This window comes from Lynx rufus, unplaced genomic scaffold, assembly GCF_022079265.1.
Source record: "Lynx rufus isolate CCGP_SWC_20201006 ecotype Redwood Valley unplaced genomic scaffold, mLynRuf1.p SCAF_7, whole genome shotgun sequence".
In the NCBI taxonomy this organism is placed as follows: domain Eukaryota; kingdom Metazoa; phylum Chordata; class Mammalia; order Carnivora; family Felidae; genus Lynx; species Lynx rufus.
Window position 1 is genome coordinate 69,856,376 of NW_025814889.1, and position 23,718 is coordinate 69,880,093.

At 38.3% G+C, this 23,718-nt stretch overlaps 1 protein-coding gene across 6 annotated transcripts in view; it reads left to right on the forward strand.

Moving 5' to 3' along the window:
* The window catches only part of PPHLN1 (periphilin 1), a 145,453-nt gene that overhangs the window by 35,702 nt on the left and 86,033 nt on the right, over nucleotides 1–23,718 (forward strand). For all 6 annotated transcript variants that reach the window (XM_047065777.1, XM_047065774.1, XM_047065780.1 and 3 more), the window contains one exon: nucleotides 23,146–23,357. In XM_047065777.1, the coding sequence (XP_046921733.1) occupies nucleotides 23,146–23,357 (212 nt within the window). The remainder of the gene's footprint in view (nucleotides 1–23,145; nucleotides 23,358–23,718) is intronic.

The window sequence follows — 23,718 nt, forward strand, 5'->3', positions numbered from 1 at the left end:
TTTGTTTCCAGAGGCTTTACATGAATTTTTTTTTTTTGAGGTATAATTGACATATTATCCTTATCATTTTGTTGTTATTATTGTTGCCATCTTGGTAAGTGTGAAGTGGTATCTTATGGTTTTGATTTGCATTTCCCTATTGGTTCATGATGAGCACCATTTTCTGTGCTTATTGGTCATTTGTATATTTTCTTTGAAGAATTATCTACTCATTTTTGGGTCCATTTTACAATTAGGCTGTCTTTTTGTTTTTGAGGTTTAGAAGAGTTCTTTACATATTCTGCTACTGAAATCTTTATCAGGTATATGGTTTGCAGTATTCTGTTCTTTTGATAATATTCTTCAATGTTCAACGTTTTAATTTTAATGAAGATAAGCCAAGAATGCAAGGCCCTGACCACCTTTTACCCATGAATTTGTAGTGAGCGGTCTTGAAAGATAAGGTAATGCCTTCCTCTGTGTCAAAGAGCAGGCTTGCTTTTTGCCTGGTGTAAAAATAGTGGCTTCCCCAAGTTCAGTGTTCCTTAGTTCTGAACCAAACCCACCCTGTGTGTAGTATTGATCTTGGCTTATATAACATCACTCCTGTGGGACTTGGTACCACGGGGAGCTGGTGCAAGCGAGCCAGTGCTGTGTTGCTTGCTGTGCTGAGAAAAAAGTTGTTTGTCCCAGGAGTCTTGTGTCTTCTACCAATATCCATAAAATACTAACAGTCTAACTTACTAGCTTGTAAGTAGGGTAAAATCTGATCCCAGACTTAAAACCAGTGCCCTCAATATTTTTGCTCACATTTTTGTATGTAGTTAGTCTTCTGGTCCCTTGGGTCTTCCTTCTTGCTCTCTCCACCACTTTACTTTTGCAGGTTGCCATCACTGGCTGCTGCTGGGCCACGTTGCTTGCACCATCTTCCATAGGTCTATCGCTGGTTGTGGAACTTTCAGTTTATAATGAATCTTTTTCACTTTCTGTTTTATGTGTTTCATGTTGTAGGACATTATGTACTTTATAAATCCAACGTATATATATTAGGGTTTCATGTCAAATAACTGTGGGATCATTGGAAGCAACTGGATTAAATAACAGCTAATAAAGGAAAAGGGAATGTATTGTTTTCTATCATCCTCCCACACCCCCACCCTCACTCTGGAAGTTACCACTTTCTTATTTAATAGAGCCACTTACCTGATAATTTGTCCACATTTTAAGTGTGTTATCACCTATTCATCATGGTTCTATATAGACAGTGTTTTTATTATCTCTTTGTTCAAAACACACTTGTAGACAAAATTCAGAATAGATTAGAATCCATTTCATTTTATATTCAAGGAACATGTCCTACTTTACCAAGGGTTATTAATTTAGACTGAATGAGGTAGGTTTTAACAGTAATTTTCCCCCTGTAGTTATGAGGTCTTAGAATAAACTTGAGGATGGAACTGATGTAAAGTATTAAATAGTATTTGGAAATATGGAACAAGAGGGGCAGCTGGGTGGCTCAGTTTATTGAGTCCGATTCTTGATTTCTGCTTAGGTCATGACCCCGTGGTCATGGAATTGAGCCTTGTGTCGGGCTTCATGCTGAGCGTGGAACCTGCTTAGGATTCTCTTCCTCTGCCCCTTGCCCCTGCTTGTGCATTCTCTCTCTCTCTCTCTAAAATAACAACAAACAACAACAACAAAAAAAAAACCCAACTACAACAAGAGTGTTACCAAGTGTCCAGCATACTTTATTTTTAAATGCTGAAGGTTTTTTTTTCTGTATTCACATATGAAAAAAATTTTTAATGTTTATTTTTTGAGAGAGAGAGAGAATGCAAGCTGGGGAGGGGCAGAGAGAGAGGGAAACACAGAATCCGAAGCAGGCTCCAGTCTCTGAGCTGTCAGTACAGAGCCTGATGCGGGGTTTGAACTCATGAACCACGAGGTCATGACCTGAGCTGAAGTCTGATGCTTAACCGACTCAGCCACCCAGGCACCCCCACATAGGAACATTTTGATTAAATAGTTCAATATTTTTATACCTATTAATTTTTTTAAAAACACATTTAATTTGTAATTTTATTATAGTGATTCTGTCTTCTTAGGTAATACACAATTTTAACAGAGAAAAATACTATCAAACATTTTGATTTATTAGTTTAGTGGTATAAATGCTTACATGTTTACTTTGTATAGGCCACTGCTTTTATTACTGGCTTCCAGTCTAGTGAGTGAGATAGATGCACAAGAAGATAGCCTAGTATGATATGTTCTGAAGTTGCATAAAATGCTGTCGGAAGACAAATAAAGAAGCATTTACCCTGTTCTGGGGTTTTATTAAAGATTTCCTGTAGGAGCAGATGATATGAACAAAACTTGAAGGAAAATTAAGAGTTAACCAGAAGAAGAGTAATGGGAAACATGTTCCTGCAGAAGGAGAGGCATAAGCAAGCTGTATAAAGCAGGATATGTAGAGGTATTAATGGATGCTTATATGTGACCTAGGAAATTGTGAATTTTAAATTATAGCTAAAAAGTCTGAATAAGCAGTTTTAAAAATAGAGCTTTATTCTATTCACAGTGGGGAGCTCTTGGAAAATTTTAACTTGGTATACAGGCTAAGGTAACCCAATTGGAATGTTTTGTTTTTTACTCTAGAGGATGACTTTTTAAAGGTGGCACTGGAGATGGAACAAGGAATGAATACGTGAAGTAGAGAGGGGTTGGAGAAAAAGGGTTAAATTTGATAAATGCTCAGGAAGTGAAAAATCAGCAAGATGTGGTTGTTGGATGTGGGAATAAAGACAAGGGAAATATCCGGGTTTTTGTTTACTGTGTGTAAAATAATACCATTACCTGAGATTGGCATATAGAAGGAATGGTTTCAAGGGAGGAGCTACATTCAAAATTGAGATTGTCCAAGGAGAGGATGTAGACAAGAGCAGTGAACTGAGGTCAGAACCCTCGGCTTTTATGTAAGTGATGGAAAATAAAAATTTTTAAACCACATTTGGGGTCATCAATGTCTGATGCAACTGAGTACTCTAGTAACATAAAGATTAAAATATCTCTTGGTTTTATCTGTGTCAGGATGAATGAGATTTGAGGGGGTAGATTGAAACTGAGTGGATAAGTTTTCAAAAAATACTTAGATGGAAAGTAGGGAATGACATATGTTCAAAATGCAGGGGACTTACAGGTATCTGTGAGGTGAAGGTGGAAAAGGACACTGGCTAAAGGAAGATCACCTAAAACTTTTTTAAATTTTTTTTTTTTTCAACGTTTATTTATTTTTGGGACAGAGAGAGACAGAGCATGAACGGGGGAGGGGCAGAGAGAGAGGGAGACACAGAATCGGAAACAGGCTCCAGGCTCTGAGCCATCAGCCCAGAGCCCGACGCGGGGCTCGAACTCACGGACCGCGAGATCGTGACCTGGCTGAAGTCGGACGCTTAACCGACTGCGCCACCCAGGCGCCCCATAAAACTTTTTTAAAAGGTGATCAGTGACTTGAGCATATTTATAGGTTGAAGGGAAAAGAGAAAGGTTGAAGGTACAAGGCAGAAAAGGGAAAACTGGTGAAGGAAGATGTATGAGGGCCAGGATGAACTGCATTTATTGAAGGACTAACTTTCAGCAGGGGGCAAAATCATATCCTGGGAAAGAAAGGATGAAATTAGGGATGGGGCAGATGAAGGCAAATTGGGGAAGAAGGGATTTGGACTGGCAGCTGAGGTGGTTCATATGTGAAGACCCCTGTATTTTTTAGGAAAGTTAGGTAACTAAGAGGGGAAGTTTTGGTGCTAGATTAGAGGACTTTGGGAGAATTATCAGGGTATAGAATAGTTGCTGATGTGAATGGAAGATTGAGCTCAGTAATGATACATAAAAATATTACTAGTGGAATTGAAGGTACAGTGGAAATTAGAGATCATGTATCCATAGAGGGTCCAATCTTTAGACCTTGTGACAATCAACTAGTGAAGAAATCACATATTTTGGAATTAATTCAGGTTCGGGGTTGGCTAAGACGATGTATCAGAATTGCCAGGACGGAAAGTTGTTGGTATTCATCATGGATCAAATACTACATTTGAGGCTGAAAAGGCAGTAAGTGAGGCTAGGATGGGGTTCGTGAATTGCTAGAAAATATAGGAGACTTACTGGTATCCATGAGGTGGAATTGTTGTAGCAGTGGCAAAACTGAAGGATAAGAATGCAGTATTGGATTCTGATGAAGAGCACTTGTAGGTAGTAAGTGGCAAGGTTTAGAATTCAAGCATGTGGCTAAGATATTGTGAGGAGGTAGGAGGTAGTCAGAGAGTTACTACAACATTGCACAGATGATCCACATGAATTTTGAAAGTCACCCATGATGTGCGTAGGATATGTTACAGTGTAGACTGTGTCATTGGGTTTAGGAAATGTGGGAAAGTTATCAGGAGGTTGGTAATGTGGGCAATCATGGGATAGCACAAACTTAGGTAGTTTGTTGGGCTCTTTCCCCCTTTTCTTGGAAGATGCAGGATTTAGAATATAATCCTGTCTCATATACCTCAGGACCTTGAGTCAGTCATCAGTGTGTACTTAGTACTCAAGAGTTTTACAGGAGGGATTTGTGTTCAAATACCGGGTTTCACTTAAAGAAGTTGGAGGGATTGGTTTATGAAGAGGCTGAGGATGTAAAAGCATTTACAAGATCAATTCAGATTACTGTATTTTGTTATTTATGTATATACAAATACAGTTATTGAGCATAAAATACTTGTAATACTTAGAGGAAAGCAGTTAACATATTTGTTTATCTGTGGTAGTAATGCCCCTGTCTGTTAGTGGAAATAACTCGTGTATCTACAGAGGCCATTCAGGGAATGTAAACAAATGCGGGGGGTCAGATTGGAGCAAAGCTGATCTTTGCTGTTTGGGAATATAAGCACACCGTGACCTGCTTCAAAAGAAGTCAGAAATCAGATTTTTAAACGTTAAGTCTCTTGAGTTTTCGGTGTTTACAACTAAGTAAAACCAGAGTTTGCAATCTCTTAAGTAAGGCAACAATCTGAGACTATGATTTGAAGAGCATGTAATAGCAGTTTGTCTAATACGGTGGTTTATGGTGGAGTGACAGCAGTCCCCAAACCGTAGGATAATGTTAACAATGACTTCCCGGCACCATCTCTCATTTATGGTAACTTCATCTATCTTTGTCCTCAGCAGCAGTTATTTCCTTTGCTTATGTTTTTAAAACTTGTGTTCATAAGATTCATAAGAATCACAGAGAAGCTCATTAAAAATGAAAATGTGCAGGGCGCCTGGGTGGCTCAGTCGGTTGGGCGTCCGACTTCGGTTCTGGTCATGATCTCGCAGTCTGTGAGTTCGAGCCCCGTGTCGGGCTCTGTGCTGACAGCTCAGAGCCTGGAGCCTGCTTCGGATTCTGTGTCTCCCTCTCTGCCTCTCCCCACTCATGCTCTGTGTCTCTCTCTCTCTCTGTCAAAAATAAATAAACGTTCAAAAAAATTTTTTTTAAAACAAAAATATCCAGGCTTTGTCTTAAGAGATTCTGATTCAGTAAGTGGAGACTTGGAATCTGAGTCTCTAGCCCCCTGGATGATTGTGATACAGTAGGTCTGGAGACTGAAGTTTGAGAAACACTGACCTATACTGTCTGCTGCTGATGATAGATAAATCTGTATCTGTAGCCTTGGCTTCTTTTCTGAGATCTACATTTCTACGTCCATCTATTAGACACAACTTCATTTGGGAATCCCACACTTTCATTGAAATGAGACATCATTCTTGGAAAGACCTCGACTACTTCTCCACACATCTTAGGCACATAGGTGGACTACATTTCCCAATCTTCCTTCCTGATAGTTGTGGCCATGTGGCTAATTTATCTTCAGTTCTAATGGGTATAAGTAGAACTCTTCCACACACATTTACCTTTCCACATTTTGTGGGGTGGGCCCTAGAATGGAATGACAGCAGTCGTGTGATCTTGGAAGCCATAGGTTGAAATAGAGGGGTCAAGCCTGGGGTCTTAGATGATTGTCTGGAGCACAATCTCTCACTCTGGAATGCCGGCCCTAGGCTGTTTGGTGACAGATGAACTCCTCTTGTGTAATGACTCAAGATTACATTTTTCAGTATTTATGTTATAGCAGTGTAGGCATATCTTAACCTCTATAATAGTCAGCACCATTGTAGGTGTTAGAGATCAAATGTGATCAGCTGTGAATAACACAGATACCTAAGGCCTAGATTCTAACTGGGAGATCTCTCAGTCCATATCTCATACCTAGAATGCTTTTGACATAAAGATGTGGTTTTGTGGAAAGAGCTCTGGACTTGGGCCACCAAACTTCTCAACTCTGCTGCAAGATTGTTTGATTTTGGGGTACATACAATAAAGGGTAGTGTGGGAAGTCACAGGGCCCCTGGTACTCTTGTTTCCACATTTAAGAGAAGACATCTGAGGTCTGCACTTATTTTTGTTTGCAGTATAAGTTACCAAGCCTCTTTCTCAAAATGATTCTTGAAATCTTAATTCTTTTTAAAGTTCCTGTTGACTAGAAATGAAGTAGCCAATATTTTGTGTGGAATAATTGTACATGTTGTATGTGGTAGGTCCTGAATAAGAAGTAAACTGCCTTCATTCTCCCCCTTTTTTCTCTCCCCCCTACTTTACTGAATTTTACTCTTAACCAGTAAATATACCCATGGAAACTGAGGGGTCCATCACAACTTGTCTGGTTTGACTGGTGTGAGGGGCTAGAATTACCTCGGGGGTGTATATTTGTAAGGGGAGAATCATGAGCTTCATAAATCTACATTTGAAGCCAGCATCCAAAGTATTTATAATGTAGGTGGTCCCAGGAACACATTTTGAGAAACAGTTCTTTGTAGGCCATTAGTTCTTCCCATCTTCCACTCTCTTGGTGACTTTTCCTTCTGTACATGCCTAGAATTATGGCTGAAATGTTAGTGATACAGTCGAAGACACTATCTTAACTCTCAAGTTATGTACTTTTTTGATAATAAAAAAATCACGGGGCGCCTGGTGGCTCAGTGGGTTAAGTTTCTCACTTTGGCTCAGGTCATGATCTCATGGGATTCGTGAGATTGTGGGTTTGATCCCCGTGTCAGGCTATGTACTGACAGCATGGAGCCTGGATCCTGCTTCATATTCTGTCTCTCTCTCTCTCTCTCTCTGTCTCTTTCTCTCTCTCAAAAATAAATAAGTGAACATTAAACAAAATTTTTTAAAAATCGGGGGTGCCTGGGTGGCTTAGTCTGTTTAGCAGCTGACTCTCGATTTCAGCTCAGGTCATGATCTCATGGTTTATGAGACTGATCCCTGCATTGGGCTTAAGATTACCTGTCCCTGTCCCTCTATTCCTCCCCTGCTTGCACACATACATGTTCTCTCTCAAAAAAAAAAAAAAAAAAAAAAAAAAATCCGTTAAATATGTGGGCTTTTTTTCCCCCCTTTGAGGCTTCATAGTAAGCATTTCAGTTGTACTGTTATATTTGTAAAGATTCTTTTGATTTCCCTTGTAATTTACTGTATTGAATCCATTATGTGTTTGATGTCCTCATTTTCAACATGGCTAGAAACTCCATATATGATTTTGAAGTTTTGAGGTAAAGTTTTCTTTTTTTTTTTTTAAACAGTTTTTAACGTTTATTTATTTTTGAGAGGGAGAGACAGAACGCAAGCAGGGGAGGGGCAGACAGAGAGAGAGGGGGAGACACAGAATCCAAAGCAGGCTCCAGTCTCTGAGCTGTCGGCACAGAGCACGATGCGGGGCTCGAACCCATGAACCGCAAGATCGTGACCCGGGCCGAAGTCAGAAGTTTAACTGACTGAGCCACCCACGTGCCCCGGTAAAGTTTTCTTTGTATGGTAAATGGAACTTCATCATATTTGCAGTGCAAAGTTTTTACCCTGTGATTGTGTAATGGAATTGGCATTAAAAATGTGCCCAAGTTTCCAGTATCCCATTACTCTGTTCAGTAGGCTTTAGGGCCATTGTGAAAACAAAAACCAAAATTCTTTCTTAAAATCAGGATGACATTTGCACAAAAAAAATTTTACTGGCTGATGTTGGTTGAATTTTATAGCTAATCATGAGTGTTGGGACTAACATGTGGTTAAAGAAAAAAACGTGTGAATAAAGTTGTGATATTTCTATCAACCAGTCTTTCCCTTTTAATTTTTTTGGGTTAACGTATAATAACCTAGAGATTCATGTTTTGTATTCTGAGAACTTTGTGACAATTGTATACATATATTGTTCTTCAGGAAACAGGACTATATTTTAAGAATGTCTAGCTTAAATTCATTTTACTTCTGTAACTTTAAATAAATAGATTTTCATGTTAAAAATGGGATTTTTACATTTGAAGTAATTTTAACAAATCTTAACTAATGGCCAGGAAAACAGAAACCGCTAAGTATGTCAGAGGGTTTGAGTCATTAGCTGTCCAAGGTCACCTTACAGAATTTAGGTCATATGAAGCCAGGCTAGTTTATTTCCAGCTCACCCTGCTGTTATTGTGTAGCCCTTTGAGCTTTCAACCCTTTTTCCTTTGTAAGATCTGGACTGTTTTTATATCCTAATCCTGTGAAGCCATCAAAATTATTTTTCAGAGCTGCTGCTTCTGAAATTGGCAGATCTATAAAGAGAAAAGTAGTTCAAAAAAGACAGGTCCAGATCTCTTAGCTTCCTATTTGTCTTGCATATTGATATCAAAGTTCTTTATTGTTAGCTCTCTTATGATTCTCAGCAGTTTGCTTAAAGAAAAAAAAAAAAAAAAACTCCAGTGTTCCTGGATTTTCTTTAGCATTCCAGTTAGAATTACCCAATTCCAAATTTTTGGATATAGAAGTATTTTTTTGAATGTGGCAGTGGTGTTTTGTTGAAGTAGCAAAAATTGACGTGCATCTTGAAGTAATGATATCTTTGCTTTGAACTCTGAGAAATAGAAATATTTTTCAATGGTATGCCAAAAATTTTATAGTAGAAAATGTCTATTAAATATATGATACAGAATTAAAACCCTGAGTGAGTGCACAGAAATATAAGCTGTTAGACCAAGGGCAACAGAATGCTTAAATTTTTTAAATTTATAATTATTTTTTTGTTAGTTTATTCATTAGTCATTTGAAAGCATTTAGTAGCAGGCACCAAGATTTGGGAAACACTGAGAAGAAAAAAAAAAATCTTTAAATTTAGAGGCGCCTGGGTGACTCGGTTGGTTAAAGCATCTGATCTCAGCTCAAGTCATGATCTCACATTTTGTGAATTTGAGTATGAAGCCTGTTTGGGATTCTCTCTCCCTCTCCCTCCCCCACCCCCTCCCCATCTTCCCCTGCTTACATCCCCCCCTCATAAATAAGTTAAAAAAAATCTTTAAATTTAACCTTTTGTTATAAAGGGTTATTTTTTTAATGTTTTATTTGTAAAAGATTGTCTTTGAATCTGTTCACTGACTTCTGTAGGTTGGGTAAAGAGAATCATGATATTTGGAAAAAATGTTAAGAATTGCAGTGTTCGGGTAACATTTTTCTGAATAAAGGAAAAGTAAATAAGAACAAAACTAAATAACAGCATAATATAAGTTGCAGAGAGAATATCCTGAGGTGGAGCATCCAATTTATGTTGCACTGATTTCTCAGTGGTCCACTGGGCAGATGACCTGACACCATGTTGGTGGATGAATGCCACAGTGATCACAACAAACCATTAAAATGTATTAATGATTTAAATCTTTTTTTTTTAATGTTTATTTATTTTTGAGAGAGAGAGGCAGAGTGCGAGCGGGGGAGGGACAGAGAGAGAGGGAGACACAGAATCCAAAGCAGGCTCCAGGCTCCTAGCTGTCAGCACAGAGCCCAACGCGGGGCTCGAACCCATGAACCATGAGATCATGACCTGAGCCGAAGTCAGATGCCCAACTGACTGAGCCACCTAGGCGCCCCTGATTTAAAATTTTTTTTTAATGTTTATTTATTTTTGAGAGAGAGAGAGAGAGAGAGAGAGAGAGAGAGAGAGAGTGTGTGTGTGTGTGTGTGTGTGTGTGTGTGTGTGTGTGTGAGAGCAGGGGAGGGGCAGAGAGAGAGGGAGACACAGAATCTGAAGGAGGCTCCAGGCTCCAAGCTGTCAGCACAGAGCCTGACTTGGGGACCAAACCCACAAACTGTGAGATCATGACCTGAGCCGAAGTCAGATGCTTAACTGACTGAGCCACCCAGGCGCCCCTAAAATGTATTAATGATTTTCAGACAGTAAGTGGTCTTACAATTTGTTTTTCCTTAAAATAAATAGTAAAAATGAAAATTCTTTTCTTGGGGCACCTGGATGGCTCTGAGTTGGTTGAGCGTTTGACTCTTCATTTTGGCTCAGGTCATGGTCCCTGTGTTGGGCTCTGTGCTGAGAGTGGAGCCTGCTTAAGATTCTCTCTCCCTCTTCCCCTTTGTCCCACTTGCATACTCTCATTCTCTAAAAAAAAAAAAAAAATTTTTTTTAAATTTCTGTTCTTAAAGGTAAAAGTTCTGTTTATGTTCTTAAAAATTCCTTTCACATCATGTTAAATGATAAGGTATATTTTTATCACATTTTCATAAACACTCATTAGAGCATATAACAAATACGAAATACACAGATTAGGGTGTACAGCTCTCTGAGTTACTATAACTGTAACCACAATCCAGGTTAAGAAATAGAATATTACTTGCATTCAGAAGCTTTCTCATGCCCTTACTCAAATTTCTTCTTCCTCTCCAAAGGGAGTCATCATTCCAACTTAAAGCAATCTTTTTTCTTTTTATTTTTCTTTTTTTACTGTATGATTCCATTTATTTATTATTATTATTTTAACTTACATCCAAGTTAGTTAAAGCATATAATGCAATAATGATTTCAGGAGTAGAATACAGTGATTTATCCCCTGCATATAACAGCCTATGCTTATCCCAGCAAGAGTCCTCCTTAATGCCCCTCGCCCATTTAGGCCATCGCCCCACCCCAAGCCCCTCCAGCAACCCTCAGTTTATTCTCTGTATTTAAGAGTCTCTTATGTTTTGTTTCCCTCCCTGTTTTTATATTTTTGCTTCCCTTCCCTTATGTACATCTGTTTATATCTTAAATTCCATGTATGAATGAAGTCATATGGCTAATTTGGCTTAGCATAATACACTCTAGTTCCATCTATGTTGTTGCAAATGGCAAGATTTCATTCTTTTTGATTGCTGAGTAATACTCCATTGTGTGTGTGTGTGTGTGTGTGTGTGTATACACATATATATATATGTATACATATATATGTATATACACATACATACGTACATACATACATACACATACATACATACACATACATATATATATACACATCACATCTTCTTTATCCATTCATTCATCCATCCATGGACATTTGGGCTCTTTCTATTCTTTAGCTATTGTCGATAGCACTGCTATAAACATAGGGGTGCATGTGCCCCGTCTAAATAGCACACCTGTATCCTTTGCCTAAATACCTAGTATTGCAATTGCTGGGTTGTAGGGCAGTTCTATTAACTTTTTGAGGAATCTGCATACTGTTTTCCAGAGTGGCTGCACCAGTTTGCATTCCCACTGGCAGTGCAAAAGAGATCCTCTTTCTCTGTATCCTTCCCAACATCCGTTGTTGCCTGAGTTGTTAATGTTAGCCACTCTAACCAGTGTGAGGTGGTATTTCATTGTGGTTTTGACTTGTATTTCCCCGATGATGAGTGATGTTGAGCAGTTTTTCATGTGTCTGTTAGCCATCAGGATGTCTTCTTTGGAAAAATGTCTATTCATGTCTTTTGCCCATTTTTTTCCACTGGATTATTTGTTTATTGGGTGTTGAGTTTGATAAGTTCTTTATAGATTTTGGATAATAACCCTTTATCTGATAGGTCATTTGCAAATATCTTCTCCCATTCCATCAGTTGTCTTTTAGTTTTGCTGATTGTTTCCTTTGCCGTGCAGAAGTGTTTTCTTTTGATGAGGTCCCAGTAGTTCATTTTTGCTTTTGTTTCCCTTGCCTTTGGAGACACGTTGAGTAAGAAGTTGCTGCAGCTGAGGTCAAAGAGGTGTTTGCCTGCTTTCTCCTCGAGGATTTTGAATGACTTCTTGTCTTACGTTTAGGTCTTTGATCCATTTTGAGTTAATTTTTGTGTATGGTATAAGAAAGTGGTCCAGGTTCATTTTTCTGCATGTTGCTGTCCAGTTTTCCCAGCACCACTTGCTGAAAAGACTGTCTTAATTCCACTGGATATTCTTTCTTGCTGACTTAAATCAATCTTAATAGTAAATGGGAAAAATTACCATTGTTGTGACTTAAAATTTGACAAAATGTTAAATTAACCTCTCCTGTCAATTAGAGATGGCTTAGAGAAATGAAAAAAGTGGTAAGCTAATATTCACTTAGTACACTGAAATTTAAAACATTGGAAACATTGACAGTTAAAGAGTTTTATTTATTTGTAAAAGCTTAACATTGAACAATTCTTGTGTAACTTAACATATGGAGCAAGTGTCTTTTCTATGCCTTGGTGAATTATCATACTTCATTCTTAGTTTGGATCAGTTTCCAACATTTTATCCTTTGCATTTTCATTGTCATGAGGTATCTGTGAGAGTTCCTTTAATGTGAAGTTTTTTTTGTTAGAGTAATGTTTTCTGTTTTTAGGGCCATTGAATCCTAGCAATTTCCAGCCCAACCCAAATTGTTAATTATTCATGAGGAAGCTTATGTGTCTGTTTACCCTTATTTTCACTGCTGAATGGGATCATCTGCCTGTTTGATTAGGAAAACTTAACAGGTTTTCTTAAATACTTAGTGATGTGATACCTGTTTTTGTTTGTTTTCCATTGAATTGTCTTCATATCCTTCACCATTTTTATTGGTATGTCCATCTTATTGAGTGGTTTTATCAGCATGCATTAAATTCTGAAACATTAATATTTAAGACTTTGCCATTGGTGTTGGGATTTTCCCTCTTCATTGGAAATTTGCTTTAAACCTAATCATAATTTTTAACTTTAGAGCCCCCTTTTAAACATTTTTTTTTAAATGTTTTTTTTTTGTTTTTTTGTTTTTTTTTTTGATGGGGTGCCTGGGTGGCTCAGTGGGTTAAGTATCCAACTTCGGCTCAGATCATGATCTCACGGTCCGTGAGTTTGAGCCCCATGTCGGGCTCTGTGCTGACAGCTCGGAGCCTGGAGCCTGCTTCGGATTCTGTGTCTCCCTCTCTCTGACCCTCCCCCGTTCATGCTCTGTCTCTCTCTCTCTGTCTCAAAAAATAAACATTAATTATAAATAAATAAATAAATGTTTATTTTTTTGAGAGAGACAGAGCACAAGTGGGAGAGGGGATGAGAGAGGGAGATATGGAATCAAGCAGGTTCCAGGCTCTGAGCTGTCAGCACAGAGCCCGACAAAGGGCTTGAACCCATGAACCTTGAAATCATGACCTGAGCCGAAGTCGGATGCTTAACCAACTGAGCCACCCAGGTGCCCCAGCTTTAGAGCCCTTTTTAGCATGTAATTCAAAACCTGCTATTTTGACACAGAATGATTTGTTTCCTATAGACTTATAATTAGTATTTTTTCTCATGAGAGGTCTTCCTCTTCTGTCCCTTCCTTGCAAACATTTAGCTTTTTAACCAGCCTGAATTTATCATGATATGTGTTACAAGAAGGGAATCAATTGTTCTTCTCCCTAAATTGTCTCAGAGTTAAGGTAAAATGTTTTAAAACTTGAGGATCCATGTGTTTGGGGAAGGTTAAAAATGAGATCACTGCAACAAAACAACGAAAACCTAAAACTATAATAATAGATACCATTCATTGCAAAGTTGCTGTGTTCAGAGAAGTAAGGAAAATGAAGCTCAGAGAGGTTTAAGTAAATTAAGGGCAAAAGGCCATGTATAAGCAGATGAACTAACTTTTGAATCTGTATCTGCCTGTATGGTATGTTCTGAGAAGTACCACTGTAAATAAATATGTTTAATTTTATTAAACTTAGTTTTTCCCAAAGTTATTTACCCATATAACCCCTCTTTGGATTTTGTGGTGAGATCAAAAACACCAACATCTCGTGAGTTAGTATTTTTTGGAACATATTTTGAGAAGGGCTTTTGATTATGAAGTCAGGTATCTGGTAAAAAAAGAAGGTGTAAGTCAGCTAAAACATATTCTTCTATCATGGTGTAATTGCTTTCCAAAATATAACTTCTAAAGTGCAAAATTTTAAGATACTGGCAAGGGCTGGGGTCAAAAAAAAAAATCCCAATACATTTCTTTGTATTCTGTGAGGAATATGAAGCTGTAAATAACCTCTTTATTCTTTGTTTGAAAACAGTCAGGAGGTATGTAATTGTTGAGGTCAGGGATCAGCAAACTACAGCCCATGGGCCAAATCCGACCAACTGTCTTTTCTGGTAAATTTTATTGGAACACAGCCAGGCACGTTTGTTTACATATTGTTTATGGCTATTGTTGTGCTACAGTAGAATGTTGAAGAGTTGTGGATGGAGACCATATAGCCCACAAAGTCTTTGGCTCTTTACAGCAAATTTTTGTTGACCCCACCCACCCCCCAGTTTAGTGAGTGGTCTTTTTGCCTACTTTTTATTTTGTATGTGCTTCATCTGTGTGTACTCTCTGAATTCCATAACTGAAGTTCTTGACATTGAATTATCTACAATTCATCCTCGGTAAAGGAAATTCCTTGGGAAATCAAGTTGAAGTGTTGTTCCAGAGGTTTTATTATTATGAGTTGGTTTTAAACTCCTAATATGGAAGGAAGATTCCATAGTTTTGTTTTTCTGAAGGATAAAGCTATCAAGCAGTTATACTGGCACATTTAGCTATTTTTTGTTGCAAACCTTTATTGATTTGATGGAAATCATAGTAGGGTAATACTGTCAGAAATAGTTAACATCTGGGGTGCATGGGTAGCTCGGTTGGTTGAGCGTCTGACTTCTGCTCAGGTCATGATCGCACACCTCATGAGTTCAATCCCCTCATCCCCTCATCAGGCTTACTGCTGTCAGTGTAGGAGCCTGCTTTGGATCCTCTGTCTACGCCCCCCTCCCCATTGCCCCTCCCGACTGCATGCTGTCTCTCTCTCTCTCTCTCTCTCTCTCTCTCTCTCTCTGAAGATAAACATTAAAAAAAAAAAAAAAGAAATGGCTAATATCTGTTGCGTGCTATGTATCAGGCTCTTTTCTAAGCACTTTACATATGTTATCTCATTTAGTCCTTGTAACAACTCTGTGAGGTAGGTAATATTATCCCTACTTTTATAGATGAGGAAATTAAGGCATAAAGAGTTAAGTAACTTGCTTAATGTCATAAAGATAATAATGACTTTGGAAGGGTCTTTCAGTACTTGGACGGCTAGTTCACGAAGGCTTTAATAGGTCTTAACCCCCTTTCTCTACTAGGTGATGCTTCTGTAAATCCCTGTAGATAAGGCTAGTATTTGAAACTTTGGTGCAGAGTTATAATTCTGTAAACTGTCAGAAAACCCTCTGACTCATCATTATGCCCTTCACATCAACATATGATGCTTTTACAGAGCAGTTAGTCTAATCACTATAAACATAAATCACATCTCTTCACAACTTCTTCTTTGTGAAGTTCCATTTCTTTTATTATATCTCTGCTCACATACCACCTTCTCAGAATGGTCCTCCCTGACCATTTTAACTAAAAGAGCCTGCCTCGCATCCACTTTATATTATGAGTCACTCAGAAATGTTTTATATTTATAGGCTGTTTTCTCCATTAGAATATAAGCTTGGGGCAAAGACTTTGTCTTTTCATTTCAAAATAGAGTGGATATATTTTCTATCATTCTTTCCATCCCTTTGCTATAACCAGAACCTAACTTCTCTCACAACCCACTTGCCTCCTAATTCCTTGATTCATGAGTTGAGTTCTTGCATACTTCTTATTACCTCCGACAAGCCACTGTTCCAGTGTCATCTTGGAATGTCCCCATTTATTCCACATTCTTCTCACCTTTGTACTCTTTGGTAATTTCCAGGACCCCATTTTTTCCTCCTTGATGATTATAATTTCTGGCTCACAGTCTTCTCTGTCCCTCTCCTTCCTGATTTGATGATAATTTTAATAGCAGTTCTTTCTTTTGTTTTTCATCTCTTATCTTTAGGTATCCACAGGTATGGTCAGATGCTACAGTCATCACTGGGACTTGTTCTGCCTTTATCATGAGCTCTGAATTTCTGCTTTCGACTTAGGAGTAACGTGCTTATATATGTTAGTGAAGTTCTGTAATTCAGTCTTTATCAGTTTTATGTGCATCAGGATCAGCTGCGGAGCCTTGGTAAAGCCCAAGTATACTGGGTCATGCCCTCAGAGATTCTGATTCGGTAGGTGTGGTTTGATGCCCCTGAATTTGCATTTCTGTCACTTTCCTAGGTAATACTGAGCCATGTCTTTGAACCTGCATTTTCAGGAACACTGCTCTAAATCATACTTACCCCACCCTCTTCTACTCTGCCTCAGGTTTCCATTCACATTCTTGATTTCTTTACTTTCTATTGATGATTTCTATGATTACTTTACTCAGGTAAAGGCCTTCTAAAGAGGGATTTCTCATGTTTTCTCTTCTTGAAATGAACATTTTTCTCTTTACCCTTTTCATGTTCTTTTTTCCTTCAGTGCCATTCTCTTTTACCTTGTTCCTTTGTCTCATTTTCTCCTGTTGATTTTTGGCTCTTTATCAGTTAATATTTTGCATCTTAGTTTAAAAGTTTCTCCTACAGTAAATTGACCTTTTCCTTCACCCTCCAGATATGATCAAATAATCCCTTTCCCTCAAAATATTGTTCCATTTCTCTCTTCCTTCCTCTGCCAAACTTTTGGAAGAAAACTAATGGCTTAACTCCTTTAGTATATATATCTTGATTTCTTTTCTTCCTTTTTTTATATTGATTTTTTTCTTACGAAATGTATTGTCAAATTGGTTTCCATACAACATCCAGTGCTCATCCCAACAGGTGCCCTCCTCAATGCCCATCATCCATTTTTTCCTCTTCCCCACCCCGCTCCCCATCCATCCTCAGTTTGTTCTCTGTATTTAAGAGTCTCTTGTGGTTTGCCTCCCTCCCTCTCTGTTTGTAACTATTTTTCCCCCTCCCCCCTGGTCCTCTCTTGAGTTTCTCAGAATCCACATATGAATGAAAATATATGGTATCTGTCTTTCTCTGCCTGACTTATTTCACTTAGCATAACACTCTCCAGTTCCATCCACGTTGCTACAAATGGCCAGATTTCATTCTTTCTCATTGCCAAGTAGTATTCCATTGTATATATAAACCACATCTTCTTTATCCATTCGTCAGTTCGATGGACATTTAGGCTCTTTCCATAATTTGGCTACTGTTGAAAGTGCTGCTAAAAACATTGGGGTATAAGTGCCCCTATGCATCAGCACTTCTGTATCCTTTGGATAAATTCCCAGTAGTGCTATTGCTAGGTCATAGGGTAGATCTATTTTTAATTTTTTGAGGAACCTCCACACTGTTTCCAGGGCAGCTGCACCAGTTTGCATTCCCACCAGCAGTGCAGGAGGGTTCCCATTTCTCCACATCCTCGCCAGCATCTATAGTCCCCTGATTTGTTCATTTTTGCCACTCTGACTGGCATAAAGTGGTATCTGAGTGTGGTTTTGATTTGTATTTCCCTGATGAGGAATGATGTTGAGCATCTTTTCATGTGCCTGTTGGCCATCTGGATGTCTTCTTTAGAAAAGTGTCTATTCGTGTCTTCTGCCCATTTCTTCACTGGATTATTTGTTTTTCGGGTGTGGAGTTTGGTGAGTTCTTTATAGATTTTGGATACTAGCCCTTTATCCGATATGTCATTTGCAAATATCGTTTCCCATTCCATCTGTTGCCTTTTAGTTTTGTTGATTGTTTCCTTTGCAGTGCAGAAGCTTTTTATCTTGATGAGGTCCCAATATTTCATTTTTGCTTTTAATTCCCTTGCCTTTAGAGATGTGCCAAGTAAGAAATTGCTGCGGCTGAGGTCAGAGAGTTTTTTTTCCTGCTTTCTCCTCTAGGGCTTTGATGGTTTCCTGTCTCACATTCAGGTCCTTTATCCATTTTGATGTTATTTTTGTGAATGGTGTAAGAAAGTGGTCTAGTTTCATTCTTCTGCATGTTGCTGTCCAGTTCTCCCAGCACCATTTGTTAAAGAGACTGTCTTTTTTCCATCGGATATTCTTTCCTGCTTTGTCAAAGATTAGTTGGCCATACATTTGTGGGTCCAATTCTGGAGTCTCTATTCTATTCCATTGGTCTATGTGTCTGTTTTTGTGCCAATACCATGCTGTCTTGATGATTACAGCTTTGTAGTAGAGGCTAAAGTCTGAGATTGTGATGCCTCCCGCTTTGGTTTTCTTCTTCAATATTACTTTGGCTATTCGGGGTCTTTTGTGGTTCCATACAAATTTTAGGATTGCTTGTCCTAGCTTTGAGAAGAATGCTGGTGCAATTTTGATTGGGATTGCATTGAATGCATAGAGTGCTTTGGGTAGTATTGACATTTTAACAATATTTATTCTTCCAATCCATGAGCACGGAATGTTTTTCCATTTCTTTGTATCTTCTTCAATTTCCTTCATAAGCTTTCTATGGTTTTTTCAAAAAAATAAAAATAAATAAAGGGAAGGAAAACTTCCAGACTCATTCTGTGAGCCAACATTACACTTTGATTCCCAAAACAGACAGAGACCCAGCAAAAAAAGAGAACTACAGGCCAATATCCCTGATGAATATGGATGCAAAAATTCTCAACAAGATACTAGCAAATCGAATTCAACAGCGTATGAAAAGAATTATTCACCATGATCATGTGCGATTCATTCCTGGGCTGCAGGGCTGGTTCAATATTTGCAAATCAATCAGTGTGATACATAACATTAATAAAAGATAAGAACCATATGATCCTGTCAATTGATGCAGAAAAAGCATTTGACAAAATTCAGCATCCTTTGTGAATAAAAACCCTTGAGACAGTTGGGATAGAAAGAACGTACTTAAACATCATAAAAGCCATTTATGAAAATACTTATTTCTTAAAATCTGCTTTGGTTTCCAAAGTTTTATTGGACAACCCATTCACTGGTCACGTGACTCCAAGGTCTTAAATGTAGAGATCTCTGCCAGTCTCTGCAGTACTTTATATTAACTCTCCTTTACCCTTTAAAATTTCTGTTCCTTTGCTTTGTAGTCAATGCTTTTCGTTTGTGCTTTTCTGATTACTTCTATTTTCATTTACAATAATACCCTTTAATCCTTCTCTTTTTCTTGAAGTGTGGAATACTTTTCCTACCATCTAAATCTGTGCTATCTAGTATGGCAGCCAGTAGCCAAATGTCCCAGTTGCAATATGGCTAGTTCTGACTGAGATAATCTAATCTGTTAGTATATAATATGTACTGGATTTTCAAGATGTAAGATGAAAAAGAGAATGTAAAATGTCTCACTAAGTTTTAAAATCTTGAATATATGTTAATAATATTTTAGATATACTGGCTTAAATAAAAATATTGCTAAAATTAGTTTTACCTGTTTCTCTTTTTAAATATAGCTATTACACCTGTGGCTTGATTATATATCTGTTCAGCAGTGTTCATTTTTCCTTAAAGATCCTCCAGATGAGTTTTCCATGTAATACACATTTCTCTTCTGAATTACAATACCAGTTCTGGAACATTTAGTCCCCATCCCCCACCCCCCATAACATACTAAGCTTCTTTAGAACCAGGGTAATTCCCCATAGTGCTTTACATATACTGGGATATAGAGATAAAAGAGATAGAAATATGAAAAAATGTATATACATACAAAATAACATGAATAAAGGACTTGGCTAGCATTATCACTTTGTCAAAGAGGATACTTACAGTAGATAATGCCTGTTGTGAGGTTTTTGCTAAATATGATGGGAAATATGAGGGCTTGATGTGAAGGGGAGGTGAGACTTTGCTCTGAGATATTAAAATCTAACATGTACTTACCCCAAGGATATTCAGTCACCCCAGGCCACGCTGGTGGTTCTGAACTATGCTGTTGTGATTTTACCGCCATCTGGTGTCAGGATTAGGAAACTGTAGTTCAGCCTTTTGCCTACTCCCTTACCCTGCCTCCTGCTGGAGAAAAGTAAGCACTCTTTCCTCTGCATATGAGCCTGTATCTTCACACCCTAGATAAGTTATCAATAAGAACTCTAATTTCAGTGGAGGAAACCTTTATTCTCCTCCTTGGAGTAGGCTTTCCTTGGCTTCCTTAGTAACTTACCAGTTTCCCTCATGTTTCTGTGGCTATTCTGTTTCATTCTCAGATAGCCCATTTCTCTCCCAATGTAGTAATTTCCTAGTCCTAAGTGTTCCCTTAATCTAGTCCTAGATTCTAGGTCCTACCCAAGGCTTTAAATAGAAAAAATTACGTAATAATCTATTTATAGAAAAATTTATAGTTATAGCCAAAAAGGTTCTTCTAATCTTGACATTGGTATGTCATTGGTAGGCAACTGCCTACTAAGATGTTACATGAGCATCTCAAGCTTAAAATATTCAAGGCTAAATGTGGATCTCCTACCCCACCCCAGTTTCTCAAATCTGTTTTTTTCATTTCAGTAATCCATCATGCCAGGATTCTGGGAATCATCTTGGCAAGCCCCGTCTCTTATTCTCATTAGTCAGACATTCACCATGTTCTATTGAGTCTACAAAGATACATTCTTGTATGTGTTAAAGTAGTCCCCTGTTCTGACCTTATCTAAGCTACCACTGTCTTTTGTCTGCCTGAGTAAGCTCCTAATTAGTCTCCCTGCCTATACTCTTGACTGCATTCACATGTTTTATTTATTTATTTTTAAATTTTTAAAAATGTTTTTATTTATTTTTTTGAGAGCGAAGACAGAGCGTGAGCAGGGGACGGGCAGAGAGAGAGGGAGACACAGAATCCGAATTAGGCTCTAGGCTCTAAGCTGTCAGCACAGAGCCTGACACCAGGCTCAAAATCAGGAACCACGAGATTATGCCTGAGCCGAAGTCAGATGCTTAACCAACTGAGCCACCCAGTTACTCCTATTTGTTTATTTTTTTAAGTAGGCTTCCCGCCCAGCATGGGGCTTGAACTCACAACACTGAGATCAGTGCTTAGCAACTGAGCCACACAGGTGCCCTGCCCCCTATGTTTATTTGTTTAATATCAGCCTCTCCTTCTAGCCTGAGAGTTCCATGATGAGGGAGGGACTCCATGCATTTGGTTCACCATTGGGTCCCCAGCACCTAGTACAGTTCCTAAGATGTGTGTAATGCATATGTAGTCACTTGGTTCTCAGTGATGTTGATATGGCTCCTGTTGTTTTGGTAACTCAACTTGAACGTATTAGAATTTCTTGATTCTTTATTTTGGCAGTAGTATTTTGTCAGTTCATTTATCATGAATGAGTTTTAGTTATTTTCTACTTTGGTCCAGGAAACTTAATTGTACCTGTAAGGACAATATGTATTGGGTATTAATCTGCCAATGACAACTTAAAATTTTTTTTTTTTTTTCAACGTTTATTTATTTTGGGGACAGAGAGAGACAGAGCATGAACGGGGGAGGGGCAGAGAGAGAGGGAGACACAGAATCGGAAACAGGCTCCAGGCTCTGAGCCATCAGCCCAGAGCCCGACGCGGGGCTCGAACTCACGGACCGCGAGATCGTGACCTGGCTGAAGTCCGACGCTTAGCCGACTGCGCCACCCAGGCGCCCCTGCCAATGACAACTTAAATATTAGGGACTGCTGATCAATATACTGAAATTATTTTCTTTTTTTTTAAGTGTATGTTTATTTATTTTGAGAGAGAGAGAGAGAGTGAGAGAGAGTGTGTGTGTACAAGCAGGGGGAAGAGCAGAGAGAGGAGAGAGAGATAATACCAAGAAGGCTCCACAATGACAGTGATGTGGGGCTTGATCTCAAAACCCGTAAGATCATGACCTGAGCTGAAATCAAAAGTTGGACACTTAACTGACTGAGCCATCCAGGCACCCCCTGAAATTATTTTCTGAGCATTTGAAATTACAGGCCAGTGGTTTATCTCTCAGCATTCTTCTGTCTGAAATGCAGTGTTCCTTAATTTTCATATGGAAGTATACTTGCTAAATCTTCAATTAAAACCTGTTTGACTCCAGGTGTTCGTTTAAATAGAGGCCCAGGTCTTGATAGTTTTAGTAATTTTGATTTGCTTTGATATTTTAAAGTTGGTTTTGTTTTCTAAAGTTTTAGAACTCAGACTTAATTTCTGCTTTGAATTGATTATATTGCTTAATAAGGAAATTCAATTTGTAAAAGTAGAGGTGAGTTATTAAAAGCTGGTGTTTAGAGGTAAGCAACAATCTGTACACTAAGGATGCAAGCTCAAGAGAACAAGGACTTAATAGGTATATACCAGGGTTTCTCAACCTTGCTATTACTAACATCATGGGTCAGATAGTTTGTTGTTGTTGTTTTGTGTGTGTGTGTGTGTGTGTGTACATACGAGACCTGTCCTGGGCATTGTAGGATTTTAGAGCATCTCTGGTCCCTACTCACAAGTGGCAACCCCTCCTCTCCAGCTGTGACAACAAAAATGTAGACATTGCCAACTGGCACGAGGGAAGCAAAATCATAGCAATTAAAAAACCAGTAGTATAGACTATAGAAGAGGATCATAGTCCATTAAATGTCTCACTTGGGATATCTTTGGCATTCTCTAGATGTCACTGAGAATGTGGTAGCTCTGTGGAATATTGCTAATGGCAAACGGAAGTAGAGACTATAGGACTGTGTTTTTCACAGTTTAAAATTTGTTTGCTTAGAATAAAGTAACTTTTGCCCTTAACTACTTGGTTCTACCCCAAACTGAAGAAATGTAGCATTCTAAATCACATTTCACCATAAAATTTCATTTTGTGGACTGACATTAGAAGTTCAGTGGTGATTAAAAAAAGGGGGGGAGTGGGGAACCAAGATTACAGTAAAGAGCAGCTTGTAATCAGAGCTTTTGCCATTTGTATTGTGTATATATAACTTACAGGATATAATTCACTTTTTCTTTCCCCAAAGGGACATGAGAGACGGCTTTAGAAGAAAAAGTTTCTACCCTTCCCATTATGCAAGAGACCGATCTCCTCATAAAAGAGACCCTCCTTTTTTCAGAGAATCGCCTGTAGGTCGAAAGGATTCTCCACACAGCAGGTCTGGCTCCAGCGTCAGTAGTAGAAGCTACTCTCCAGAAAGAAGCAAAACGTACTCTTTCCATCAATCTCAACATAGAAGTATGTATTTTTAAGACTTCTTTTACAATCTCCACTAATGAGGAAGTATTGATTCAGATTGCCTTATAGGTATTGCTAAGAGAGAAGTTTTTTTAGCCTTTTATTTTGAAAATTTTGAAACTTCTAGACAAGTTGAAAGAATAGTATAATAAATACCACACAGATTTTTTGGAACCGTTTCAAGTTGTGGTCCACATTGACATTTTACTTCTAATTCTTCAACACAGAAGATGTGTGTTTGTAATCATGTTGGAAAGTTACACACTCTTATATTTTCTGCTAGTTCCTGTATTAGTCCATTCTCTTCAGTCTTCTGTCAGTAGAAGATATCTATCTCTATATATCTGATTAGTATATTTTT